At 36.5% G+C, this 27,088-nt stretch overlaps 1 protein-coding gene across 7 annotated transcripts in view; it reads right to left on the bottom strand.

The window, feature by feature from the left end:
- CADM2 (cell adhesion molecule 2) overlaps window positions 1-27,088 on the bottom strand; it is a 666,627-nt gene that overhangs the window by 37,549 nt on the left and 601,990 nt on the right. For 6 of the 7 annotated variants that reach the window (XM_048071686.2, XM_067001482.1, XM_048071687.2 and 3 more), the window contains one exon: window positions 8,770-8,889. The exons of the other annotated variant lie outside the window; for it this stretch is intronic. In XM_048071686.2, the coding sequence (XP_047927643.1) occupies window positions 8,770-8,889 (120 nt within the window). The remainder of the gene's footprint in view (window positions 1-8,769; window positions 8,890-27,088) is intronic. 7 annotated transcript variants of the gene reach the window in all.

Below are 27,088 nucleotides of genomic sequence, written 5' to 3'. Positions count from 1 at the left end.
CAGAGAAAACTACAATTTTCTAAATTCCAGATATTTTTGCTTTAGCTTGTGTAAGACATAAAAATGGAAAAACAAAACAAAACAGAACAAATATATTTCATGGCAATCAAGGTAACTAGTATGATGTGGATCATGTTGCCAGAATTTTCATTTGTGGCTAGACTGCTTTAGTGCAGTGCATGTTGACTAAAAGATTACTCTTCAGTTGATATTACAGCTGTAAAGCCTCTTTTAACATGATTTCAGAACAGGGAACTCCACACAGAAACACTTGTTTTTGCTTTTTGTCTGTTCACAATATAGACATCAGGATATTTCCATTTGTTAAGTATGTAGTGATAATGGAGGTTCACATTTAGTTTCATACTGCATGAAAAGGTCCTTCAATTCATAATTACAAATGAAGGTTACTCACTACCCCATTGTCCTGTCTTCTGTTAACCATAAGAAGATATCTTCTGTGGATGCAATATCCAAAATTCCTAACATTTTTCTAAAAAGAAAAATTATTTTCATGTCATTTTTGTACAGCCACTGGCTCGAAGCTAATGTGCTTGATCTAAAATCACCACACATATGAGCATGTACTGTTTTGTCATGATTCTAATTCTCAGTGGATATACTTCGAAAGCTATAGGAATCTAACAAGCAAAGTAAGATTTTTTATTTTTATTTTTTTTTAAATGATTGGTTGGTACGGGGAGATACCTTGTACCACGAGGCTAACATGTAACAGGAACACCTAAGGACTCATGATTTTCATTTTATTGCATATATCAAATCTGTGTACATGATCGACTGCACTAACATTCTCAAAAGCCACTTTTATGGTATTAGAAGAAGGCTTTTACTGGCTGCATATCTATCAAACCTAAAAAACAGAACAGGTGCTACAATCGCCTTTGTCGATCCTAATTTTGTGAGCCTTGAGAATTCATAGTATTAATTGTAACACTAGGCATGGCCAGCAGGATGAAACACTAATTAAATGTTGTTTAGGCAAGGGAACAATTAATCTGTGTCCCCTAAAATTAGCACTGTGGACTACTAGCCTGTTGAAAATATACTTTAGAAGCTTTAAAAATTGCAAGTCCTGTTCAATTCACGAGGACCCAGAGAAGGCATAGACACATGAGAACTGCACAGGTACATTAGATGATTTTCTTGATAAAAAGCTGGCAGAATAGAATTAAGCATAAACATTATAGAGATATTTTTCTTGTACCTATTTTAATCTATTGCTTTTCTCTCTTCCCAGAAACTCTAGAAACTAGCAAGAGTCATGCAACTGAAACAGCAAGTGAAACCAAGTGAGCTGCATATACTGAAGGAGTTGGGAGAAACACTTGGGGATCTATAAAGAAACAGAAATCTAGCAAGAACTCACCTTCCTTGCTCATGCTGGGCAAAAGTATCTTGGATTTCCCAGCATATAGGACAGTTCTTGTGTGTCCATCAAGTACCACAGAAGAGATGAGCACAGGAGTGCCTAATCTATTTTTTTTTTCCTCTTCGTTCTAATTTCCTCATACTTTCATAAGCATCAGGTTTAAACCTCACTACAAAAGGCATATTTTCATATAATATGTTCACCTGTTTGATCCTTGTATTGGGTTTGTGCGTCAAGGTTTTGGCAGCAGAGGTGCTGCAGGGGTGGCTTCTGTGAGCAGAGCCCAGCAGCTACCCCATATCAGACCAGAGCCAGCTACAGCTGGCTCCAAAATGGACCCGCTGGTGGCCAGGGCTGAGCCTGTGAGCGACACTGGGTGGGCCTCTGGGAGAGTGGATTTAAGGAAGTTAAAAACAAAACAACAACAACAACAAAAAAAAAACATTGCAGCATGACAGCAGCTGGGAGAGAGGATGGAGAAATGTGAGAGAAGCAGCCCTGCAGCCCCCAAGGTCAGTGCAGCAGGAGGTGCTCCAGGCAGGCAGCAGCAGTTCCCCTGCGGCCTGTAGAGAGGCCCCTGGTGGAGCAGGCTGTCCCCCTGCAGCCCATGGGTCCCACATGGAGATCTCCACGCTGCAGCCCATGGAGGAGCCCCCGGTGGAGCAGACTCTAGGCCCATGGAAAGGAGCCCACACAAGACCAGGTGATCTGGTGGGAGCTGCTGCCTGTAGGGGAGCCATGTTGGAGGAGTATGGATGGACCCATATTGGAGCAGCTCTTGAAGAGCTGCTTTCTGTGGGAAGCCCATGTATGATCAGTTTGGGAAGGACAGCATCCCATGGGAGGGACCCCACGTGGAGCAGGGGCAGGGAGTGACTGTGAAGGAGAAGCAGAGATGAACTGTCATTGACTGACCACAACCCTAATTCTCTGTTCCCCGGTGCCTCCTGGGGAGAAGAGGTAGGAGAGGTAGATGGGGAGGAAGGTGTTTTTAGTTTGCTTTTGGTTTCTCACTGGTCTAGTCTGTTACTAGCAATAGGCAATAAATTACATTGATCTACCTATGCTGAGTGTGCTTTGCCCATGACAGTAATTGGTGAAGGATCTCCCTGTCCATATCTCAACCTGTGAGCCTTTTTTCATCATATTTTCTCTCCCTGTTCTTTTGACGAGGAGGAGTGAAAGAGCAGTGTGATTGAGTTCAGCTAACTGTCAGTGTGAAATGACTATAATCCTAAACCAACTTCTCTTAAATTTTGTCCTCTTGCTCTCTAGGTACATTGGATACCTGCTTTGGGGTTCTCCAGGTTTGTCATCCCTGTTGCACAGAGGCATAGGATTTTGCCAAGGAGACAAATGCCTACTGATGAAAAGCAATGAAAAAGATGCAGACAATGTTATACTCCTGCATCTCCCATCTGCACCTTTTAGCTAGTAGTGGACCTCAGGAGACTGGGTACCATTTCTGTCCCTAGTCTCCTCTACTTTGCCCATAATAGTGCAAAGGAATGGAAGGGCACTTTCTGTTCCTGGTCACTCTATCATCTGGTTGGAGATGCTTGTTTGGAAAGGTTTCCCAGCTACTGCTCACGTGTAGCTAGATGTTTTTTCTGGGTAATAGATATTAGTTCTGACCAGAGAAAGCTCTGAAAGTTTCGAGACTTCGGTAGAGAGGCCTGTAAAAATAGATTTGGACTTTCATCGTGGTCTAACTTAGGTTTACCATGCTTTACTAGCACACCTTCTAAACGGTTGGGCAACAAGCAAAATGAAAAATAAAAATAATGAATGAAGTCATTATAAGATCAAGAGATAACAGTTCTTGCAAGAGGGGAGCTAAAGACTTACTTGAATGTCTGATGGGGAAGAAGTCTATAGTCTTGCTTTGAATCTCTTTTTTTTTTTGTCTACTGGGAAGTCTAGAAGTTGTATAAGTTAGTAAAAGATTATTATAAGAGAAAGGAAGATGAGAAGGAAGAAATAAAAAACTGGAAAGTTGTAATTTGCTTATCTGGTTTGAGTGAAAACAGACAAAATTAATTTTTATGCTACTGCTACAGATATAAAGTAGTATATAAAACAACTAGCTTTTAGCATGCTGTCATACAATACTGCTTTTAACATTAGACAACAATGATTTTATTATCAGAGCTGAATGCAAGTAAGTATAAGCAACTATACTTGTTATAACTCCATCCTTGTTTCCCTTGTCCCTCACATATTCTGAATCTTTTCCTGACTTTGTTGTTTCTCTCTCTGTCAGTATCTCAAAGTACCAAGTGACCTTAATCAGATGACACAAAAGAAAAATGAAGTCACAAGCAAAAAACTGGTAATGCTTAACATTCTTTTGATATGAACTGAACTGAGAAATATAAGTATTGCCCAAATAATTTCTGCATTTTAACTACCTACAATCAGATAGCTCTTTATTTTTTTCTCATGTAAATTCCAAAAGTGGAACAAAAAGAAGGTAATTTTCTAGCTAAGATTGTTGAAACGTATGCTATTAAGTGGAAATATTCATACTTTGAATTTATAATAGTTTATCAAAATGATTATACCTTCAAATCCTTCCTTAATCCATTGTAAAGTCTTCTAAATTTAGTTCTCTGTATCTCTTCTAAGAAATCTTTCTTTTACCCCAGAGCCCAAAACAATAAAATCAAAGAAAATTATAATAGAGCAGAGATTTAACTTTTTTTTTTATTTATATATGAATGTATGTATTGATTCACTATCTGGACGCCCTGACTGTTAAACAAACTCTTGGACTTTGTAGTGCAGCTGCCTGGGAGCAACCTCGTATCTCTGTTATGTGCAATGACTTTTGGAGATGTTTTTAGGCATTGCTATATAAAGCTGTGAACATTCTGGCACAGTCATTATACAAGTGAGTCAGCTGAGACTGACTCAGCCAGATACATGCAATAGAACTGAATTGATCTATCTTTTGACTTTGGGATGCTCTTGCAATGTTACTTTTATACCTATTTGTGTGTGGGTCGTGGTGATAGGGAGTTGTGAGATTTCAGTCTTCAATAAAAAGAAGTCAGAATTACCTAGTTTCATAATTTCTTTTTTTTTTCCACTGCTATGAAAGGGTTAAAAATGAAAAACAAACAAACAAAAACTTGGGGGAAGGATTAACACAATACCAACCTAGAGAGGGTTTTGTGTACATTTGTGTGTTTAAAGACAGCGAGCACAAGCTTTTCTCCTCTGCGAATCCAGAAACATGAAGAGTTGTTCTGAGTTGAGGTGACTTTTCCTACACTAATTACCAGTCTCTCTTCACCTATAGGACTTTGAAGGAGGACCATCTGAATTAACTTTATACTAACAAAGGATTTCCCCAAGAGAGGGATCCCTCTTTCCACTACAGGGGGCAAATCCACAGTCTTCTTGTGCCTCTTCCCAGTTATAAAAAGGGAACAATAATATGGATCTATGCACAGCTTTCACAGATAATGTTACATAAACCTGATAGAAGGGAAACTACTCATACAGTGTATAATTATTCCTTCCTTAGTCCCCTGGAATCTTTTCTTGTGATACATTTTATTCTCATTTTGTCGTACGTTCCTTTGCGTGGTTATTAGGCTTTAAGATACCCTTGACAAATATATAAAAAACAATACTTTTCTCTGACATCAAATTGTGTTTAGACTTCTGAGTTAGTTGGTAATGTACCAGTAAAAGAATAATTAATTCCTGAAGGACTGAGTACAAAATCAAGCATATGTTTGTCTGAGAAAGTGAAAAGTTTGACAAAAGAGGATGTTTATGAATTACCATGTTATTATTCAACTGGGTCAGTAGCTTTTTCTCATGCTGTTTACTAAACTCCATGCAGATTAAGACAGAGATGGGTCACACTGTTCCAGAAATGATGATTTCATTTCCCCCCCCCCCATTAATTCAGGCTTTTAGTAATGAAGAGGTGCAGTCAACGTAATGTAAAATGCCTTAGATCTACAGACTCTCTGGGCTCTTTATACCCTGTATTATATTCCTATAATGGCATTTCCTGTGACTGGATGTGCAGTAACGTATCCTCAAGGTGGACTGTCTTGTAGAATAGAGGAATGTCCTGTAAAATTTACCTGAAGTCATTCAAAAGTATCTATGATAGTACTAGTGAAATGTTCTCAGCAGGAATATTATGTCAGCTATTGGAAATCCATTGGAAAGGTATCTCATATGTTAGAAATCTGGTTCAAAGATACCATTATCTAGTATGTACTACCCTATGATGTGGAGCAAACTTCTGCTTCTTTAAGGCATGATCAAACAAGAACCAATAGATTACAATAAAGAAAAATGCTGCTTCCAACCTACCTGGAAAGCACAATAAATATATATAAAAAAAATTAAATTGGTCTGTAGGATGAAAATATATGAATAGTGTCTCAACTTCATGACTTTATGTGCTCCTTCAAGTCAGAACTCTTACTGAATAAGAAGCAGAAGTGCCAAAGGAAAATATGTTTATATGGTACTTGCTCAGCCAGAAGAAGACACTACTGAAAATGTGATCCTCTCCAAGATTGGTTCTTATGCAACCTGTATTTCAGCTGTGTAGGTGCTCTGCCAATCTAGACAAGGTTCAATCTAGCATTTCAGGATGAAGAGAAATGGCAGAACACAGCCCTCATAACATTCACTATAGGTTTATGAACATTATTTGTTTATGAGTCCAAGACAGATAGGGGAGGAAGAGACCTAAGGAGAGCATTTTGTCCATTTCCCTCTGCCATGGCAATCAAACACGTTGAAAGAAAGCAACTCTAATGATGGAAATCCTAGAACTTTGATAGCTACACTGTGTCGCTGCTTCCTGTACATTTAGAAAGTTTCCCCATTAAATGCTTTTGCCACTAATTCAGTGGATTTATTTTCCCCATTGAGCTCGAAAAATAACTGCTCATCACAGTCCTATTGACTTTTTTTGGGGTGGGGGCGGGGGGGAAGCAAAACCAAACAAACTGGTGCCTTCAGCTTCCTCACAGATTATATTTTTAAACTTTCTGTTCTTGTTCTTTGGTCTGTCTCTATCTGTGGTCATCTTCCAGTGTAACACCCCTGTTAAAAACAGCACTCCAGTTGTCATCCATTGCTTGGATAAAACAAAAATTACTTCTGCTTTATCCTAATCTTTCATGAATAGGATCACTGAATTTCTTTATTTTTGTCTTTCATCTAATGTATTTTTATACCCTTCTGTTGCTTCATTTCTCCTACCTTGCTTGTTGCAGTTAGTTTTGCTTCTTGTTTCTGAATTTATTCCTGGTTTCCTGTGGTTGTCTTACACACTATCACTGTAACTTATACACTGTAACTTATGCTTATAGTAATCCTCTCTTCTGTTTTCATATTTTTGTGGGTTTTGATTTCTTAAATTGTTAGACAGTACTTCACTAGTCTACTGTATGTCCTATTTTTCTCTGTTTTGGGGTAGACTGTCTCTTTTTTTTTTTTCAATACAAACTATTCAAGAAACAGCTTTCCACACTTCCTTTGTCCTTTAGATTATCTGGCCAAGAGACTTTGTCTACCAGTTCCTTGAGTTTGAAACAGCCTCATCTTCTCAGTCATTTTGCTGCATCCCCTTCTTTTTCCAGAAAAAGTGAGCTCTGATCTTTTAGTGATTGATCACTTTCACACAGATTTCCTTGCTCTTTTACTCTCTGGTAAGTAGTATTTCTTTGTTACTGTAGCATCAAACAGCATACTTTCTAACGTGTATTAGAGCTGAAGCTTAGAAGAGGGTCCTCTTTCCCAGCTCTTCCTCCTAATGCCAGGAATTAGGTAGTGAAAATCAACACTTAAGAGTAATGGAAGATGAGGTCCTAACCCACACTTAGGAGGCAACAGAATACCTTAATAACAGTGATACACTAAATATACAATCACATCAGAGATATAGGATAGTTACGATCATGTAACAACAAGAAGAAAACAATTAAAGACAGCAAATGCCAGCATGGAACACACCAAGCACTCTGTCCTTCTAGACAAATGCTTCTCCAAGCCCCCCAAAAGCTGGGAAGCTTTTGCTGCTTGACTGAAAATACTCTCTATAAAGGTATGGTCATCCCTACCACTCTGTTCCTTTTGAAAAACATATTCCTCTTGCTACTATTCAACCCTTGGAGCATTGGGCTGTCTTCTACAGTCTCTCCTTTTTTTTCTTGAGGAAAGAACTATTACAGTATTCTTTTTCCTTTTCGCTAAGATATTTCTTCACACTCTAATGCTAAAGCTTAAAAATGTAATTTCAGGTTTGATGTCAGTTTATTACATGAAGGCCACAATATTAAAATACCAGTGCCCTATGGAGGAAGAAGCTGGGTGATCTGATACCATCACAATCTTTATACAATGGACTTGCATTTAGCTCAGCTTATTCTTGTAAGTTAGGCAGGTCACTACAACTGATTCTTACCAGTGCTTCCAGAAAGAAAAGATTTCATAACTTTCTCAACTTTCTTGGGATAATTGTAACTCATCATATGAATGTTGTGCTGTGATAACTCAGTATTATTTCCTCTCTCCTTGTACAACAAAAGCCATCAACAGACCACATAGGAACCTTCTCCTAATCACATTTCATACACTGTGAGAGATTACTAACTATTCCTTACCCAGACAATGATTATCTGTGAAACCTTGCAGACACACGTGCACTATTGATTGGTCATTGGTCATTGAATATGACGGTAAAATTAAGGTTTATATATTGCTCATAACAGAGAAAAGCAGTACTAGAAACACACACACACACACAAAAAACAACAACCAAACAAAAAAACACCAACAACAATTCTAGAAGATCAGTGGAGAGAAATTTCAGCTCATTTACTGTAGTTACAGAAAGATAAAGACACTCCTAAGTTAGGAATACCTTAAATTATAAAAGACTAACAAGACTAAAATGTGATGCCTCTTTGTTACCAAGCAGGATTGCATCAACAGTAATTCCAATGCCAAGACACTTATCTTGTTTTAAACATTAGCACCCAAAATAATCAGTCTTAAAAGGTCATGTTTATTTAAAAATAGCTTGCTTGCATTTCACATTAAAGTTAATTTACTAACCTTAAAAAAATTAAATGCAAATGTATACAAATAATTTAAGCATCCTGTCAAAGTTCACATACATACCGCTGGAGCAATGAAAATATTCAAGGTCATATGAAATCTTTCTTAACCATGTACCATCATGTGGATTATTCTGTTAAATGTATATTGAACTCAAATGTTTGAACTCTCTCTTTAGCAATTTCTATCCTTTAAAAAAAAAAAAAGGAAAATCAAGCCTTTAATTTCCTATTTACAACGTGTTTTTCAGGCCATAACAAAGAAGCATACTGTACCTCTGGTGCTGTTGGCTGTTGCCGATGTGGTTGTGCTGGTTGTTAAGGCTACAGTGGTTGTGACTGTTGCAGTGGTAAGGGAGGGGATGACAGTAGTGGGAAGCAAAGTGTTGAAAACATCTGGTGAGTGGAAAAAAAATATAAAATAAAATCATATCATGCAAACAAAGGAGAATCATAATAGTGGTTTAATTTGTAAATACAAGTATGTTGAAAATGACTAAATTAAAACATGATTAACATAAATTATTACCGGTACAACAGTGTACCTTTAAATTCTTGACATTATATCACTCTCAATTTTTATAGTCAATCTGCTAGCATACAGAATTTAAAACACTGTTAAAATGACTGAGTTTCCACAGATATGGAGAGTGAATGTTTAAGTGACAAGAATCCATTTCTTCACTGAGCCATTTTAAATGTCTCATATAGTAGAAACCATATACAGATGAAACATGCTGTGTCAGAGTGGGAGATGAAAAAACAACACCGTCATGCCAAAATAAACACACACATGTTAACGAGAAATGGCTGTATGTTAAAAACACCCACTTTCAGACAGACTCAATGGAAGGAAAAAGGGGAGAAAATGCTACTAACTATAAGAGGTGCTTTTTCCGGATTGCTTTTCTTCTTCCCACACACTTGTTTAAGACACAGTTGTCTGCTAAGATCCAGAGCAGAGTATATTTCAAAATCTTTACCCTAATTAGCAAGCAAAGTGATCTTGCAATCATCCTTAATACTTACAGGTTATCATTAATATACAACTTAGAACTGAAAAATCAGAAAGGCCAATAATATTATTGTTAGTAAATATACAAATCAGAAAAGATGCAAAGCCCTAATGAAAAGTATGTTACGAAACCCTTCAGCTTCTTATCAAGTGCAGGTATGCCAAGCTTAGGCAGCTGCCACTTCCTTGCAGAGGAACCAGCAATCTCTGTTGCAAAACATTCCAGTACAGAGCAGAACATAACCAGATGTGCAGATTGAAAATACTTTGATTACACTGCCAGAAGCAATAAAGACCAGTATCACTTTGCTTATAAGGTGATTGCAGGTTTTAAAGAACAAACAAACAAAAGCCCTGAAGAGAACTACAGAAAAGCACTTCTGTGAGGAAGTAAACAGCATCTGACATTTTTCAGATTATTTATACCACAGCTTTAAAAGGAAAGGACTAGTTTCTCATCAGTTTTTGGTGAGTAAGCCATTCCACACTGATTTCAGTAAAAACATTTCTGAAGGGTGCTATTCAATGCAATAAAGGAGCAAAAATCTGACCCATGATCTATCTTCCCTTGCTGTGGAAGGAAATGCAATTGGTCTCTGAGTACCATCAATTCTGACTAAAATCAATGGAAGCTAAAGTAGCTCAGCTCTTTACAATATTGGGCTCAACAGAAGACATTTCAGAGACAGGGTCCTAGAGTTCAGCATGGTATAATTATACTCTTAAGATTTCAAATTAAAACGTTTGCCTTATTTTCATGATGGATGACAGATTGCTTTGGCACTTAAAAAGTCTCCTTGTCTGTAAATACCTATGAGTCACCTACAGTGTCCTGTAATCCTCTGGTTTTGATGAACGCCAGCACTATTCTCTCCAGAACCTATACCTGTGGGATTTCCCACTTTGGAAGTCATCAGAGAATGGCATGAGATCTCTCTTTCATCTCCTGTACACTGACATTTACATCTGTTTTACAATATAAAATATTCCCAAACCAGAAAAATTAAAGCAGGCTTTTCAAAAAAGCCAGCATAACTACATTAATCATCAGGAAAAAAAATGTAACATTACCTGGATGTAAGTACCACAATAATTAAACAGAACTGAGTTTAACAAGCATTAGAAATACATTAACATGTTAAAAAGATACATGTCATATGTACTGATCTATGCAATTATTTCTTATAAAGGGAAACTCCTTCTTAGATAAGTATCTGGTAAAAATGAAATCAAACAGGAAAAAAAAAATCCCTACCTCCTTCGTAAGGAGAGCAAAGCCTTGTTTATTAGAAAAGCTTTACAAAACAGTCTTGTACACAAAAACTAATTAATGTGACTTATGGTTCCCTTGGTTATCTTTCTTAAATATGTCATTTACTTAAGACTATGCAATGGCAAGTCAACTGCAACTGGTAAAGGCAGCTATGGTTTTATGACGGTGTTTTTTGTTCTAAGAGCACATTGTCTATGCAGTGTGCAAAATACTGGCATAAATGAATCACTGGTGAATTTAGAAGCTCATTGTTTTCTGGTTTCTTTTCTGACTGAAGTATTTCCAGCAAGAATTCTTATATTAAAAGAAAGCCTACATAGGAAACTGAGACTGATTAACAAGAACTAGGAGATAAGTGTTTTAATACAGATACGTAGGTTCATCTTTTCTGATCACATCAAGAACAATGAAAACTTAGGCAGAAATTAGTTTCCTTATCAGAGTCACTAACTCTAATGCCAAACATCAACACAGCAGCTTGTCAGAAGCCTCAGAGAAAAACGTGTTCTCAAAGGAAACATACATACAAGGACTAGGAGTGTCTTTGTTTCTTTCTTACTAGAGTAAGGAGAAATTCACCATGCAAATGACTGTAGTTGCTCTGTTTTGCTCATAGCATTACAATTACTTGCTCTCAATAACTGAAGTACAAGATAAGAACCAGGAATCATCCTGATGAGCCTTTTATCGGCCAATGAAATCTAAATTTACTCTGCATTCTGGGGATGCCTTGGCTCTACATAATAGAATCTCTTCTTTAATGATGTGTGTCATGGGAAGGTATGTGTGAAGTGACAAAACAGCTAACCGCTCTACAGACAACAGGTTTTGGAACTCCTGGACCATATTTCATCCTTAAAACCTCTTTTGGCAGCCCAAGTCTAGATATAGATTATAAGTCTGAAATGCACTCAAGTCCCACATTCAAAAGACTTGAATATTTGGGCCCACCAGCCCTACTGAGTTTCTCTAACAGAAAGGCTCCTCAGATCTTCTAGGAAGATCTACAGGTTCTTGCAAAACCCTACTAGCCTTGATTATTATTATTTTTTTAATGACAGAATTCAAATCATGGACTTCAAAATAAAGAAAAATAAGATGCAGTGCCCCTCATTCTACCCTCATTTATTGGACATGTAGGAGGTAAGTGGGGTTGGTAGCTCCCAAAAACAGACACATTGCAAATATAAACTGATTGAAGCGCAGGCTTCTGTTTAAGGCACATTAATCTCATTCGGTATTCTAAAGAGGGTATGCTGTTTCATTTCCATGCCAGAAGAGGGAATTATAATTTGACCGTTGCTAGTTCTGTAGGACTTTCTGTCATTGCTTTCACTTTGGGGTACACCTATCAGGCTACTAGTGAGGCAGACACGTTAACCACAGCTTCCTCTTTAAAAGTTTTTGAGAGAAACACTGTCAAAGGTGTTACACAGATTTGACCTCTTCTTGAGCCCTCTGCAAGGAAGTACCTTAATAGCATGGACTTGCAGGTTTCTGCCCAATAAATGTGTGTTGCAGAGATACTTCATTCTATTTTCTGGCCTTGCAGTTTCTGAATCTGGTTGTACAAAGCATTCAGCCAAAAACAAATTTTTGTTTACAACTCCCACACCCCTAAATACTGAAGGTAATTATGATCAAGAGACCATGCAGACTGGAACTTTTTAATTCAGGTAGCCATACCCAAATCAATGCACCTGATCACTGTTTCCATAATACTGAAGTATTAATCCTTAGTCTCCTGTGAAGCAGAAAATAGCCATATTTTGCAGATGGGGAACCAAAGAAGATAGAAAAGCCATACTTAGAGATCTAGAAGTCAAGTAATAATTGTCACTGTTAGGTTTCAAGTCTCACTACTAAAATGAACTTCTGGTGGCAGATATTCAGCCAAAAATTCAGTAATGTACTTAACCTGGTACTCATTTCAACACCTTGCTACCTCTGAAATATAAGTGATTCACCAAGGACTAATTGTTTCCATAACAGCTTCTGGAAATTGAAAAGGGGTTAGATGTCACATAGAGGGGACTTACTGACTTTAGTCAAAACTCTTTTACATGAATTTCCCTCAGGTTATGTATGAGACCTGATCTAGATTTTCAGTGAAAGAGATAGGCTTCTAACCTCTGTCTAGCAGCACAAGAAGGGTTTGAGAAGAGCTGCAAATACTAAGAGGACTCCCCTCTTTTAAGACCTGAAGCACTGTCACAGTACAGTGGACACATAGAGAAGTATGAGGAAGGTTTTACCGGCATGCTTCAAGGGCCACTATTGCATGTTAGCATGCCTTTAAACTGCACTAGCAGTGGCAAGGTGAAGGCAGACAGCAGGTTATCTGGTGGCTCATTGCAAATGCTAAAAGGAGGAGCGTGTAGTGCTTGGCTCTTTCAGGAGGCTGCTCTTTAGAACAGGCACTTATCTAGTCTGTTTACAAGTGGCAGAATAGCGTTGTGCAAGATCAGCTCAAAAACACTGGCAAGTCCTGCCCAATCATAATTTTGTGCTTTCCTCTCCTTCTCTCTTGAACTGATGCTGCATTCTTCTTATTGTGGCAGAAGACATTCATCCATTTAAGTGCAGGGAGCCTGGACAATTTACTCTCTGCAGATTTGGCCCTAAGCATTTTTACTCTCCATTTCCAAAGAATGGAGAAATGGTTCTGTTTGTTTTAACAGGCTTAAGTGAAAGATAGATCTGACCTATCAAAAATATTTGACTTGTTTGGTGAAAACACAACTGATATTCTGAAATGACTGAGCACAATTCAGACAACACTGGCTGCAGTTGATAAAAATGTAAAGGCTTTGTTTCAAGCTTGACAAAGACTGACAGAAAAATTAAAGGACAAACTGATAATGATAGATGGCCCTTGCTGTATTTTGACTGAGAACAAAAGAAATTCTAAGTAGTAAACTGAACTGAGTGATGACCTACCTGGGAAACAATTTCACTACTCTGTGCAAAATTTAATCAGAGGCTGTGGTATGTAGTACTAAATAATTTAGCAAGGTTTTAAATTCAAAGGGAAATGCATTTAACATTGCTCCCAGAAAACAGAATTGAACAAAGGGATCATTCAGCTTGAATATCATGTGCCAATAGCTCCTTAGCACTTAGACTGAATGATCATGAAGCCTCATGGACATGAGGTCAAGGGGTTCTCTCTACTAATTGATTCAGATTTATGAAACTCTGAAATGGCAATTATGTGCTTGACATTTTTGCTAGCAAATCAGATGTCATTAAAAAAATCCAAAACCTTTTAATAAAAGCCTCATGTAGATCTAGACCCGTAGTTAAAACAATTAGAGACTACTGGTGGATGAGTTCGTAATGCAAGATATACAACTGGGCTAAAATTTCTAAGCAACCTAGGAAGAATAGAAAATAAATTCACACAGTATCATAATTCTGAGATGTTTCATGGGCCTGTAGGTGACGTTAGATGTTGGAAGATGTGGGAACTTGTTAAGGTTTTATTTAACACAGTTTGGCTGCACAATCAGGACAGAGGAAAAAAATGAAGTCTTAAGAGATAACAGGGTTTTGATGTCATTGGGAGTTCTCTCAGTTGTTATAGAAACTTTGGTAGTTTTTTTATTTGTTGTTTTTGTTTTGTTTTCTATTTTGAAAGTAAGAGGCTTCAGCAGCAAACAAAGGAGGACGAAGTATTACAAAAAAGACAATGCCTCCTTCTGTTTTCAGAGAGTCAAGCAAAAATATTGGTATTTGCACATCTCTGGCCCAAATTCTATCCTTAGAAAGTTAAGAACATAACTGCAAAGAACCAAACACACATCAATATTGATACTCAGTATTGGCAGCATGGTATCACCCAAAATTACTTAGAAGTTTGTCCTTTAAAGTGAGGACCTGATATCACATCATGGCATATTTTCAGACATGCTCTGATCAGAAGAGGTTATGACAGCATTAGAAGTATGATGAATACGAGAAAACAAAGTGCAGTAGGAGGTTGACATTGAGCTATGAAGAAAAAAAAGTTAACTGTCCTTAATTGCCTTAAACAATTCCTCTACTGAATATCTCATTCACTTGGAGTGCCACAGCAACAGCAAGACTTTCAAGGGTGTGGGAAATTCTGATTTTCCTCCAGTAAAGCTGAATCAGGCACAGGCAGGTGTAGGAGCTGTCAGAAAACAAGAAGCTGTGACTTGCACATGTGACAAGAAAGCATGGGAAGGAATTGGCCTCACCCTTTTCAATGGAATACTTAAAAACCACCTACATAACTTTCCACAGGGACTCTGAGGAGCACAGCTTGCTGAGTGGGGCAGCCCCCACGCTTCCTCTTCAACCTCTTCCACCGCACAGAACATTTAGGATTTGCTGGGTCTACGCTTTTTGTAGTGCTCATGAATACTCACTAAAATTCAGACAGCTGCAGTAAACACCCCCAAAAAAACACTTTTCAGCAGCATCTGGCTAGCAGAACATGACCTTTCCACAGAGCACAAACGTTAACACAAGTATGGCTTTCTCACCTGGAGAACAAAGTAGATTGTAGCACTCACAGAGATGCACATAGGGACCACAGGACCATTGAACCAAGTATTTCACAGGAAAGCATCTAACGTAAATATTTAAGTGTTGTGCTAGTGACTGATAAGTTTTAAAATGAAGAGTTTGACCTTGGAAGCCCTGAGTGCTTACTTCAGGGATCATCTTGATCCCCACACCACTCCACTGAATTTGTGATCAGCAAAAGCTGTCCAGCTGCAGCTCCCTTGAAACAAAGAAATTTGCAAAGGAAGTCCTATGATGCTGGAACACTCTCATTTCATTGTCCCCTCATTGCTTATCACCATTCTAGCCACCTGAAAAGCTCACCATTCTTGCTCTTTGTGAAGCAGAAGAATAAAAGGTGACACAATGTAGTACCTCACAATACATCTACACAATACATTGCAGTTTGGTTGGGGCAGATTATAGGAATTGCAACTACTGTATTGAAGAAAATGAATAGGTTGTGATGTAGTATTTCTTCATTTCTACTTGTGCTAAAACCAGGTGATATACAGAGAACATAAAAGGATAAATCTGACAAGTTAACAACTTGTTCTGATGAGTAGATATTGAAGATTATCTTAACACAACAATTTAAATTCTCAAGTGGACAAACTCTTTAATGCTAAAGAAGTTGTTTTCGAGTGCTCTAAGTTTTACTTTAATAATGTTATTAGCACAAATGTACCTCTGAGGACAAATCAAGACAGGTATTCCACAGAAAAATTAATATTCCATGTTTTGGAGTCATATGAATACAATACTTTAGACTAGTCCAAATGTATACTGTGCAAGACCTACGCTTTCCCAAAATTACCTTGCATTTTTCCAGTAGTTAAGAAAAAATCTTTCACATTTTATAGTGGTAAAATAAAAACCTATTATTTTATTGAAGGTAGCCATTCTATCTTGTACACCTTTTTATTTGAAGCAGTTATGAATACTGCACTGAGCACATCAGTGAAGCTCATGCAACTTGCCTGAAAGATCTTAAGTAAAATTTGCAGAGCAAGGAGAAGGCTAAGAAGAAGAATTTCGTAATTCAATGTTCTAATAAAAAGGTATAGTTTTAAAGCACTGTTTGAGATTGCAGCCTCAAATGAAGCAGCTTTACTTATAAAAAGGCATCTATACATGCCCTGATTTTGTTTACCACTCTTCATTAAGAAATATATATGCACTAAAGAATGGATCTCTGCCTCTGTAAGATCATTACTTAGACAGTAGAGATGAAATGTTAGTGAAAAGGAGGTAACATCACTCCCATTTCACAGCTGGGAAAATGAAAACAGAAGTATTAAGTGGAATGTCTTATATTTTACAGACGTCTGATCATGATAGGGGAGTTCAGAATGAATCTCCTGAGTCCCACTTTAATATTCTACTGGAAGAAAAAAAAAAAGAAAAAAACTCTTAAAATTTTATTTTAAAAGCAATCGTCCTTATACCTTCAGTGCCAATTTTACTGCATTCAAGACAAACTGTTACCACAAAAGCCACCATCTTACACGAACAAAGCCAGCATGACTTGTCACAGAAGCACAGCATTCTATCATTATTAATATGGTATTTTAGGCCCATCACCACTGCTTAAAGATCACATTAAAGCTGTGATGTTCATTTTTATTCTTTTTAAGTACACAGGCAAGCCATATTTCCTTGTTTCTTCAAGCCAGAAAAATAGAAGTATTAAAAATTAAAAGAAATAAAGTACCAGCATCTGGCCCTTGAAAACCTGTACAGAAAAGCTAATGTACAATACAAATTCAGACACCAGCAGCCTTGAGCAAAGATGACAGCTTTCTCAGAATGACACTTGACTCTTTCTGTGCAAAAAAAAAAAAAAAATAATCAAAAAGTTCAGCCAGAACTACAGTAGGAAGAAGAAAGAGGTCAAGGAGAATTCTCTAAAATTTTCCTAGTAGGGAGAAAAGTGTTGAAACTAAATGGAGGTAAACAGAAGGCTGGTCTCTATTTCATTATGGTTGCTGCTTTAACTTCTCTGAGAAATACAGGAAAAAACAATGAAATTGCTTAAACAACTCAAAATTCACTGCAATAATTTTAAGGTTAGAATAAAGGCAAAACAGAGAATATTATTTGAATGACTTTATTTCAAAATAAAATCAGAGAGGTCTAACACTAATCTAAAATGCTTTGTCACAGTGGGATTAGCTGTATCCCATTGAAAATTAGCTTGGACAAGTTAATGGGATCTTTGCAACAAAAATACAGTTTATTGCACTTCTTTACAGCATCTTTGATTAATAAACTTAATTCACATTCTTATTACTATAGTGCATTACCTGAGAGAACAAACTCCAATCATTTTAGTTGTCAATCTTTATGCTGTCTTTTTTTTTTTGTTCAAAATAGTACTATTCATCTAGCTGAATTCCTCAATGACTCTGGCTTTGTATAATGTGCTACTATGAATGCTGGGACGTATGCAATAAAGTCAAGATTTGATTTTATTACAATTATCCATCTTTTGTTCATGCAGACATATTTGGTAGCTTTATCTCTAAGCCATCAAATAGGACAAGTACCATTCCAATAGAATGCCGAAGTATTTGTTATAAAAGAATCTGCTAATCAGATGTCAGATCTGCTAATTTATTTTAAACAAACAGATTTACAAATCATTGCAAAGAGATTTCAGTTCCTGCTTGTGAACGATGAAAGCCATCCAGAGCTCTCCTCAATCAAGCAGCAAACGAATACTGCAATGTATCAACCTTGACAACTGCTTCCTACCAATCATGGATTAGAGAACCTGTAGAAAATATATATTAAAAAAAAAAAACAGAAATCACAGAGGGCGAAAACAATCTACTACTGCAATGACCCACAGCAATACCTAAAGGAAAAAAGAGTTTACCCTGTCAAATCTCTTTCCTATCCTTCCTCCTCTCATTTGGTTTGGTTTCTTCTTCACTTGCCAGGAGAAATAATAAGTTTCAACTGAAAGATATACCCTCCCCAGACATGAAGTTACCAAGCAAAAGCAAAGCTCTTCTTCAAGGGTGTATTTGGGTACTAAATGAGTTGTATGATACAGGTGAAGAAAAAGTAAAGGAAATGCAGACTAGAGTATAAAGAAGATACAGAAAAAATAAAATCTTTCATACTTCAATCTCCAGTCCTTCTAACAAAAGAAAATTAACTTTCACTGAAAGTTGTTTGGACTGTTTTTCTCACAGATAACATATCATCTTACATCATAACATGAATTCCATCAGTGACAGCAGATATTTGGAGACCTGTCCACAGACACCTGCCAGGTAAGTTTCTTCAGAAGGGATTAAAACTTTCGTTATTCTTGTGAGGTAACCACAGCCTTCCGCAGGAAGTCAGGATATTGTGGGAGATACTTAGACAGTGCTAGGTATTCCAACCAACTTCATCAACTTTGGTAGATTCACATTCATACTTGCAAGCAATATTTTTTTTTTCCTATCACAAATAGCGAAAATAGAATAATCATAACAAATAATTACTAACGCCAAATTAAGGATATTAGAAATGGTTAGAGATAAGCAAATTCCAAAGTATATACTCCTCTCTGACACTCTATCCTTCATATTTGATCAAAGACCTTAGATAATGAACTTCTCATAGCTCTCTAAGAAAGAGGCAACATTTTTACAGAAGCTTCCCCACACTCAGGGGTAAGCTAAAGACTCAGGATGCTGTGTGCAATCTCCCTAAAGCAATTATATCTGTCTTCAAACTATCTCCATTTGCTCAGAACCAATGACTTGTGCTACTTTCCCAAACTTTTTAATCTCAGTTGGAGCAATACATGGTACTAATGTATCACCAGGCCACCATCACCAATTGACATTCTAAGTATAATCACTGCACAGCATATCATTTTGCTTTCCTGAATTCAGTGAAAAGATGAGCAACCTATTCTCAAAAGAAAGGTAAATTATAGAAGCACCACATCAGAATGACAGAGACAGGAGACCCTCACTTGCATTCAAAGTAGCTCCTAATGGTGCTAGAAAGATTGCAATTTAGAAAAATTACTAAGTTACTTTGATAATTTCATTATGGTTGTGTGTGTGTGTGAATAATAAATAATCTCGATGGAAACAGAAAATAATTAGCAACTGTTTGACTTTAACTTTGTCATCAGTCACAAGTGAAATCATTCTGTTAACAGCCTTATTTTCTTCATGAAACCTGCATGTGACATTCATAGACACAGTAATTTTGCACTCTGACCCCTCACCCAAAAAGGCATGATTGAAGTAAAGTTCAAGAATGTAAGAGGTAAGCAATAGTAAAGCTTGAAGTCCAGAAAAATTAGAGAGCAAGCTGTGCTACTAAAGCAAATCAGAGTGATAATAAACTCAACAGTACTATTTGAGTAGTACATCTCACTGAAGATCATTTAAGAGTTTTTAAGAGTTATGTTTCAAAGAGCAACAGTACTGTATCTAGTATAAGTTATTCAAAAAGTACTTTACTGTAGGTGTTCTACCTGTATACAAGCATCCAAAATATTATTATTTTTTTTTTTTTGCAATTACTGTGTATGGAGAGAAAACCTCATTATAAATCAAAACTAGTATGCAATCTTTTCCTTTTCAGAAATCACATAGGGAGCCCAAATCAAGAACTATCTCATTAGCCAATTACACATGTACATAGAGAATTGAATTTCTTCAGGTGTTGTGTGACATGATCCAAAGCTACAGGTTTTTAGAATAAGTACATTGCTAACTTATATTTAAATAGGAATGAGCTATATGTGCTGGAATAGGTAGTTAAAAATTGGCACTCGAGACAGCATCTGCTGCTGGGGACTGGGGTTGGGGGCAGAGGGAAGTAAAAGCAGGACAAATTCAAATTTAAGTCAACTGAAAGACCCTGGATTCAGTAATTCCAGCAAGTACTCCATTCAAAAAAAAAATTTAATGTTATCTAAAAAAAAAAATATCACTTTATTTTAAAACTTTTCTTTCATCCAAAGCAGTACTTAAATGTAAAACATTCTCCTAAAGCATTTCTATGGTTTGGAATGTTATTTTCTTGACCTTTACAAAATAATTTTGAGCTGATCTGAAAGAAAAAAAAAAGCATCTTTCTTTTCTAAAGTCACCATAAATGAAGAAATATCAGTTCATACAGCTCAACTATAGACCCTACTGTGCAAGTATTTATCAACAAAAAGCAATTTCAAAGTAGCTGCCTTGCAAGTGTTCAGGGATAATAGCTGGCCAATTCATCCATAAAATTAAGCCAACAATTCCACCGTAAGTTTCTTGACAGACTTCTAATACCTGGAAACATAAATAAGCATTATATTTCTTTAGTCCAATAATAAAGCCTATATTACACAATGTTTTCTTAATTCATCTGGTTGTGCAGCATTCCAACAAAACTGTTCTTTTAGGTTTGGGCCACCTGTTTTAGTGCAGCTAAAAGTCTTCAGAAGAAGTTAACTTTAACACTATGAAAGTGACTTAATACCTTGATGTCACTATACAAAGTTGATGTGTATGCAAAATCAAAATAATTCAACATAATTTGAAGGGCTATTCTTTGCAGAATATCATGTAAATACCATTTTCTGTGTGTTTATGAGGCTACCTTTAATAAAGGGTTTACTGTACCACTTTCTCAGGACTGTGCAACTTAACCCCTACATACCTCGGCTTCTGCACAAAAAACATGGAAAAGTAAAATAAAAATTAAAAAAAAAAAAGCTTTGGGGGAAGGAAGACTCAGTTTGGGGTTATGAACTCTTTTTTTACATTTTTGAGATGACAAGTCTTCAAGAGCATTCTTTTATTTATTTTTCAGCTGAAAGCTCAGATTCCTCTGTCAATGAGTCGTCTCCTTTACATTTTTGTACTTTATTTTTACTTTTTAAAAGATGGAAGTAGGAGAGACTGTTCTTTTCACCTCTGTTTTAAGGACTCAGAACTGAGGGACCCTCTTTCTTTTAATTCAAACCCAGAAAAAAAATCTCAAAATCAAGAAGTATAGATATTCACATGCACAGAATTTCAATTAAGTCCTGAGCGGTCTTCTGAGCCTTATATTCTTGATAAGCCTTGATTGCTTTGGGAGTAAGTTTTTTTTTTTTTTTTTTTTTTTTTTTTTAGTAAAAACACCCTCTATTATAGCTTTACAGGTTACTATTGTTCCATTACATCACAGGCAAAGGGTAGGATTTTCCCACAGGCAAGGAGATTCTCTTCTCTGAGACACATCTGTGAGTGAGATGTTTCATCTCAGGAGCTATAAGGGAGGTAACTTCAGAAATTGTCCAGCTACCTGGGCTACCATCTACCAATATCTAGCATCTTAACAGCAAAATGGAGGGCAACTAGATTACTGCCGAGTCTGCTGCTCCATACGAGACCTCCATTAAGGTCTCTCATTCCTTTCTTTCCTTACCTCCTCTCCCTGCCTTGCAGTGAATAATTTTTCTATGTTTTTGGAGGGATGTGAGGAGAAGGTGTCCAAAAACAGTCTACAAGTTTTTATCAAAGGTCCGCAGTGAAATTTTTTGCAAGCCAGAAGCTCTATTGCCCATCTGATAACCTCCATTTTCATAAAAAGGAAAATTATCGTAACTTCTCTGACTTTCTTCAAATTACTGTTTGACTCGGTGTTTACTTTCATAGAGTGAGAGATGTGCACAAGTGAGTTACAGAAATAAAGGAAGGTGAGGGGCTCCTATGAGAACTTCAAGACAGAAATTAAATGCAGTAAAAATTTGATAGTGGGCAAATGAACAGACAAAGATAAAGGAGTTTAGAGCAGATAAAGGTAATGGAGTTTGTTCAATTTCAGATGTGTTTTGGATTCCACAGAGTTTCTACTAATTTAAAAAGAAACTTGTGTAAAAGAAAAAGTGCACAGTACTGGAATTACAGGTGGCCTCAGAAGGTGAACTTTTGTAATATATGTATGTGGAGGTAGGAATTGGTATATATATGGAAGTGGAGGTAATAAACTTAGATGTCTGGTGAAAATTTGGCATAGACTTGTTCTAGACATGGAAAGATCAAACAGATTTACTACCAGAAAGAAAATGAAGAAAATGATGAGAAAGAGACCGTGAAAGAAGAGCCTGGGTACAAAGGACAGGAATCTGAGAAAAGCAAAGAGACTAAGATCATAATTAGTAAGACATTGACAGCAAGGTGAAAATTCTTGAGAAACTAGTAAAGGGAAGCCACATGAAAATGAAAGTGATTTTAACTGCAAGGCAGTGATCCAACTGGAAATGGCAAAATAAAAGTGGAAATAAGAGCATTACAGTGATAAGAATGGCTGTGGAACTTAGAAAAAGATATAAGCCACTGGTCTAGATGGGAAACAATAGGAGATATACTGGGAACTGAAATAAACTATGGAGGTGATGGTAAGAAGAATGAAGGAATGCCATCAATGCAAACGTGAACAGCCATCACAATGAGATTTTCAATAATTCAATACTTATAGCACAAACAGAAAAAGAGGCCAAGTAGATTGGAAAGTTAAGAAATGAAGAGCTCAACCAGCAGGGTTTAAACAAACAAGAGTGAACACTTTTCCCTCAAAGCACATAATTCAATTCAAAACTTGTTGCCACAGGTTATTGTGAAAGCCAAGATGATAAATGTTTTGAAATAGGACTGGACACACATGGAAGATAAATACATCAGAGTCCAAAGGAAAGGTGCAGTGGGACCTTTGGTCCTACACGTTGTAGGAGATCTTGTTTGAAATTACATTTCAAAATACTAACGAGGATATAACTCGGTAATTCACTTGCCTTTATTTGTGAAGAAATATCTTGTCTAAGAAAAAAAATATTTAAGAGGCCGAAGTCAAGGGAATATGTTATGCCACTTTTTATTCTCCAGACATACTGAGTTTTGGCTCAATCTCTTTTTACTGTATGTATAATTTGGGAGTAAGGACTGCCTAAGAACATCCACAGAAGCCTATTCATGTCAATTACAGTATTTCTTTGATAGATAATTGATACATGACGTATTATAGCTTAGAGTATTTCTATTAATTGAATACATGACTTAAAATTAGCAAATCGGGATATTTCACCCAATTACTTCATTTCAAGTAGGTCTCTAAAACTATCAAATGCTGCTCCTTCCAGTAAGTTCTCCTAATGCCATGGACTTCTGTTACCTACTCAATATGATATTGAACTATGTCTTCAGCAGTGACCTCCAGAGATCATTAACTACAGTTACATACATAGCAGCTGTGCCTTCAGTTTCACCATGATGGACCACATCCTTCCTCAACTCCAGCTAAATCAATGCAGTTATTACCTAAGCTTTGCAAGTAGAACCTGTTTTTGGGTTGAGCATCACAAGTTTGAGAGTTAGCTCTGTTTACTGATGATTAATGACTAGTATTTGAACAAAGGTATACAAAAATTCTTAATAAATTGAAAGAGACAGAAAATTGCCTGCAGCACATTACCAAAGGAAGGATGTGATATATCTAGCCAGAATTTGCACTTCTAAAGCACTAAGCTCACCAATTAGAATACGGAAATGACAACAGCTACAGGCATTAAAGCTTGTGCCTTTGTTATTGCAAGAGACAAATGTCTGAGCAAACTACATGTCTTGCCTTTGTACTGCTGCCTATAAACTCTGACTTTGTGCCCACCTTCCTGCTTCATGAAGTGTTTTCTTGACATTTATTATTAATAATTGAAGTTAAGAAAAATGAAAGTAGCAGTCATATTGATTCAGCAAAGCAGCATGAGCATATTTAATGGTCGATACCTTTTATCTGATTTAAATACATTCCCTTTCTTTGAAGTCTGATTTCTTTAATTACACTACATATCTAAAAAGATTTTTTATGTTATCAGATGCCAATTATGTTAGACATTGTCATTCATTTGCTTATAGTAGTATTTATTTCCACTGCCATCAACTCACACCTAAACAGCATTACCTCATATTTGTTTACATGAAAAAAAACATTTTTATGTATAATATTTTGTCTAGGTTGATCCAGTTAAACGCATGTAACACTCTTTTTGGTTTGCATAATTAATATGTATATAAACTTTCCTTACCCTTAATCTCTAATTATGATAAACTACACCTTTCGTTTTTAGGCAAGCTTCTCTCCATGTTAGAGCTGTCTAAACCTCTTCTGAGTAAGGAAGATAACTTCAGAAATTGAGGGAATTAGTAGATAGAGTCCCAATGAGAGGGGGATTTCATGGGGGAAAAAGAAAAAAAAAAAGAATAGAAGCCACATAGAACTTTTGTAACCTTAATGAAGAGAAGACAGAAAATCTGTAGAAGTGATGTAGATCACTTTTGATTGTAGAATCAAAATACAGATTAAAAAAAAAACAAACAACAACACTGTAAAGCAGATTACATCCCCCTGCCGCTGCAGAGGATACCTTCCATTGATGTACCCTGCCTTCCCACACAAGCTCGCCTGGCAAGACTCAATCAGCCATAGTATCTCTCTAAGCTCGGGGATATGATTATTATTCTTTTATTCCTACTTATTATTACTACACTTTAACTTCTCTGAGCTCTGGAGTTGCCTGGAAAAAAAAACAAACAGCACCTGTTAGTTGTTTGAAATCTGTGGAGTTGGACTTCCAGAGGCTTATTAGGTGCAGTGGCTACTATCACTCAGGGCATTTATGCCTAACTCCATATGGATTTGGCAGGTCACTTTTCCTAGACCTTACTTCCCTGACTTGCATCTTCAAAGAATCTCTTGTGAAGAGAGATTCTCTCGTCATGCAGATTCTTCCCTCTCCTCTCCTATTTATAGACGTACCACCCCTTAATGTTAAATCTGGCACGTGCTTGTATTAGAAACCTAAGATTCAAGGTAAGAAGGCTCACTTATACAATACATCAGCTGTACCAAAAGGAGCAGGTCCAAAAAATTAAGTCAACACATTAGGCACAGGGAAAGGGTCAGGAAACCATGCTGCTCCCAGATATATTTACAAAGATAAAGAGAAAATATATTCTCTATTAAATGGAAGAACACATCTCAGGAAGTGTTAAAAAGTGGTTTTCCTAGCAGAGTGAGAGAGAGAATAATAATAATGAATTGGTTTAGGAGGATTATTTTTCACTGGGGACATTCAGGAATCCAATGAACAAAAGAAAGGATAAGACTGCCTAAACTGATCTATACAAGCAATTGTGTTACACTTGATAAAATAATTGTGTCAGTCTCTACCGTGCTTAAAACAAACTTATAAACTCTGAAAACAGTTAGCTGTTAAGCTCTAAACACCATCACATACTCTGTCACACTACTCTCATTGTTACAGAAATCTAGGAAGCACCTGACATTTATCTTCTGTAGTTCTAACACCAGAATTGCAGAAATGCAATTAGGAAACGCTGGTACTCATAACAGAAAAGGTCAGCAGTGTTCAAGCTAAACCTAGTAACACGCCTAATGTGCTGCCACACATAACAGAATGCTTTCCTGATAATGAATGACTTTACTGACTGCCATTAAGTTGTTGCAAAATAATCAGATCAACAGGGGCATGCCACTACGTGAAAGACGCATAGGATATTGTGAAATAGTCTTTGATAGGGGTACATTGCAAAGTCACCACTGATGGAAAATCTACCATTATAAAAGGCCATATTTCCAAAAATTATCACATAAATAAATTGGGTGCAAAACACAAATGATAGAAATTTCAGTGTTCGGTAAGCAAGGAAGCCATTACTTCATCTAAGGCAGTGCACCTTGTGCATGCAGCCAACAAACAATACAACACCATCTCTTGGATGTAAATTTTTTTTTTTTGTAGTAGTCAATGTAAGTACAGGTTAGGGAGTTTAGTTGTTCTGTTTGTCTTTAATAGAGAAATACTCACACAGCAGTACAAGCTCAATGGTCCTCAAGCAAAGACTTCCTCCTTACTTGTGTCACTAATACTACATAAGCTAATAGTGAAGTTTAAGAGAAATGAGAAGTAATCTAGGGGGTTCTTTTGATAAATCACATTTCATCGACAGCACTAAGAAATATCTCATTACTGAAAGATGAAAGTAGCATTTATTAGAAGTTTTCTGCCAAATACCAAAAGTCAGGTTAAGCCTTTAAATGAAAAATATTTTTGACAGCTTGCAAACACCAAGAAACATATATTTGTTATGCCTGAAGTAACTGAGCAGAATAAAACCTACGTACTTCCCATTTCTGTTTACAGACTATAACTTGTATTAGATTGTTTCACTTAATTTTTGCCATAGTTATAAAAAGTTGCTTTTGTGTAAAAACTAGGGGAAAAAAGTACTGTGATGAATTGCAGTGCAGCTTCACCTCTTTATTCAGTTAGGTTAAAATTCAAACTATAGAACTCAGTTTTCTAGGAATTATCACAGTTACCTCTGTGATAAGACAAACTACATGTTTTGAGACTGCTAGATCTTATGAAGTTTTATTAAAGCTAAATGCTAGCATTTTATTATAGTTTCTCCTATACCTGAGTTATATCAAATTATTTTGTGGTTAATATAAAAGCCTGATATTCTTTTAGTGTGACACATACTGTTGCCTAATTAATCAAGGAAAATAAATCAATTGAAATTTAATGTGAACCTTCCTATTATCAACTTCATTGGAAGAAGTATCTTGAATTTAGGACAGAACATGTTCTCAAAAGAGGATTGATTATGAAATTAAGCCAGATGCGATGATCAGCTAACTTGTATAAGCTGAATTTCATCAGTAGCAAGCTATAAATTATGTGAAGAAAAGTATCTGACAATCTG

This window comes from Anser cygnoides, chromosome 1, assembly GCF_040182565.1.
Source record: "Anser cygnoides isolate HZ-2024a breed goose chromosome 1, Taihu_goose_T2T_genome, whole genome shotgun sequence".
NCBI lineage: Eukaryota > Metazoa > Chordata > Aves > Anseriformes > Anatidae > Anser > Anser cygnoides.
The sequence above is the reverse complement of the archived record's forward strand: the minus strand, read 5'-3'. Positions and strand labels throughout refer to the sequence as shown.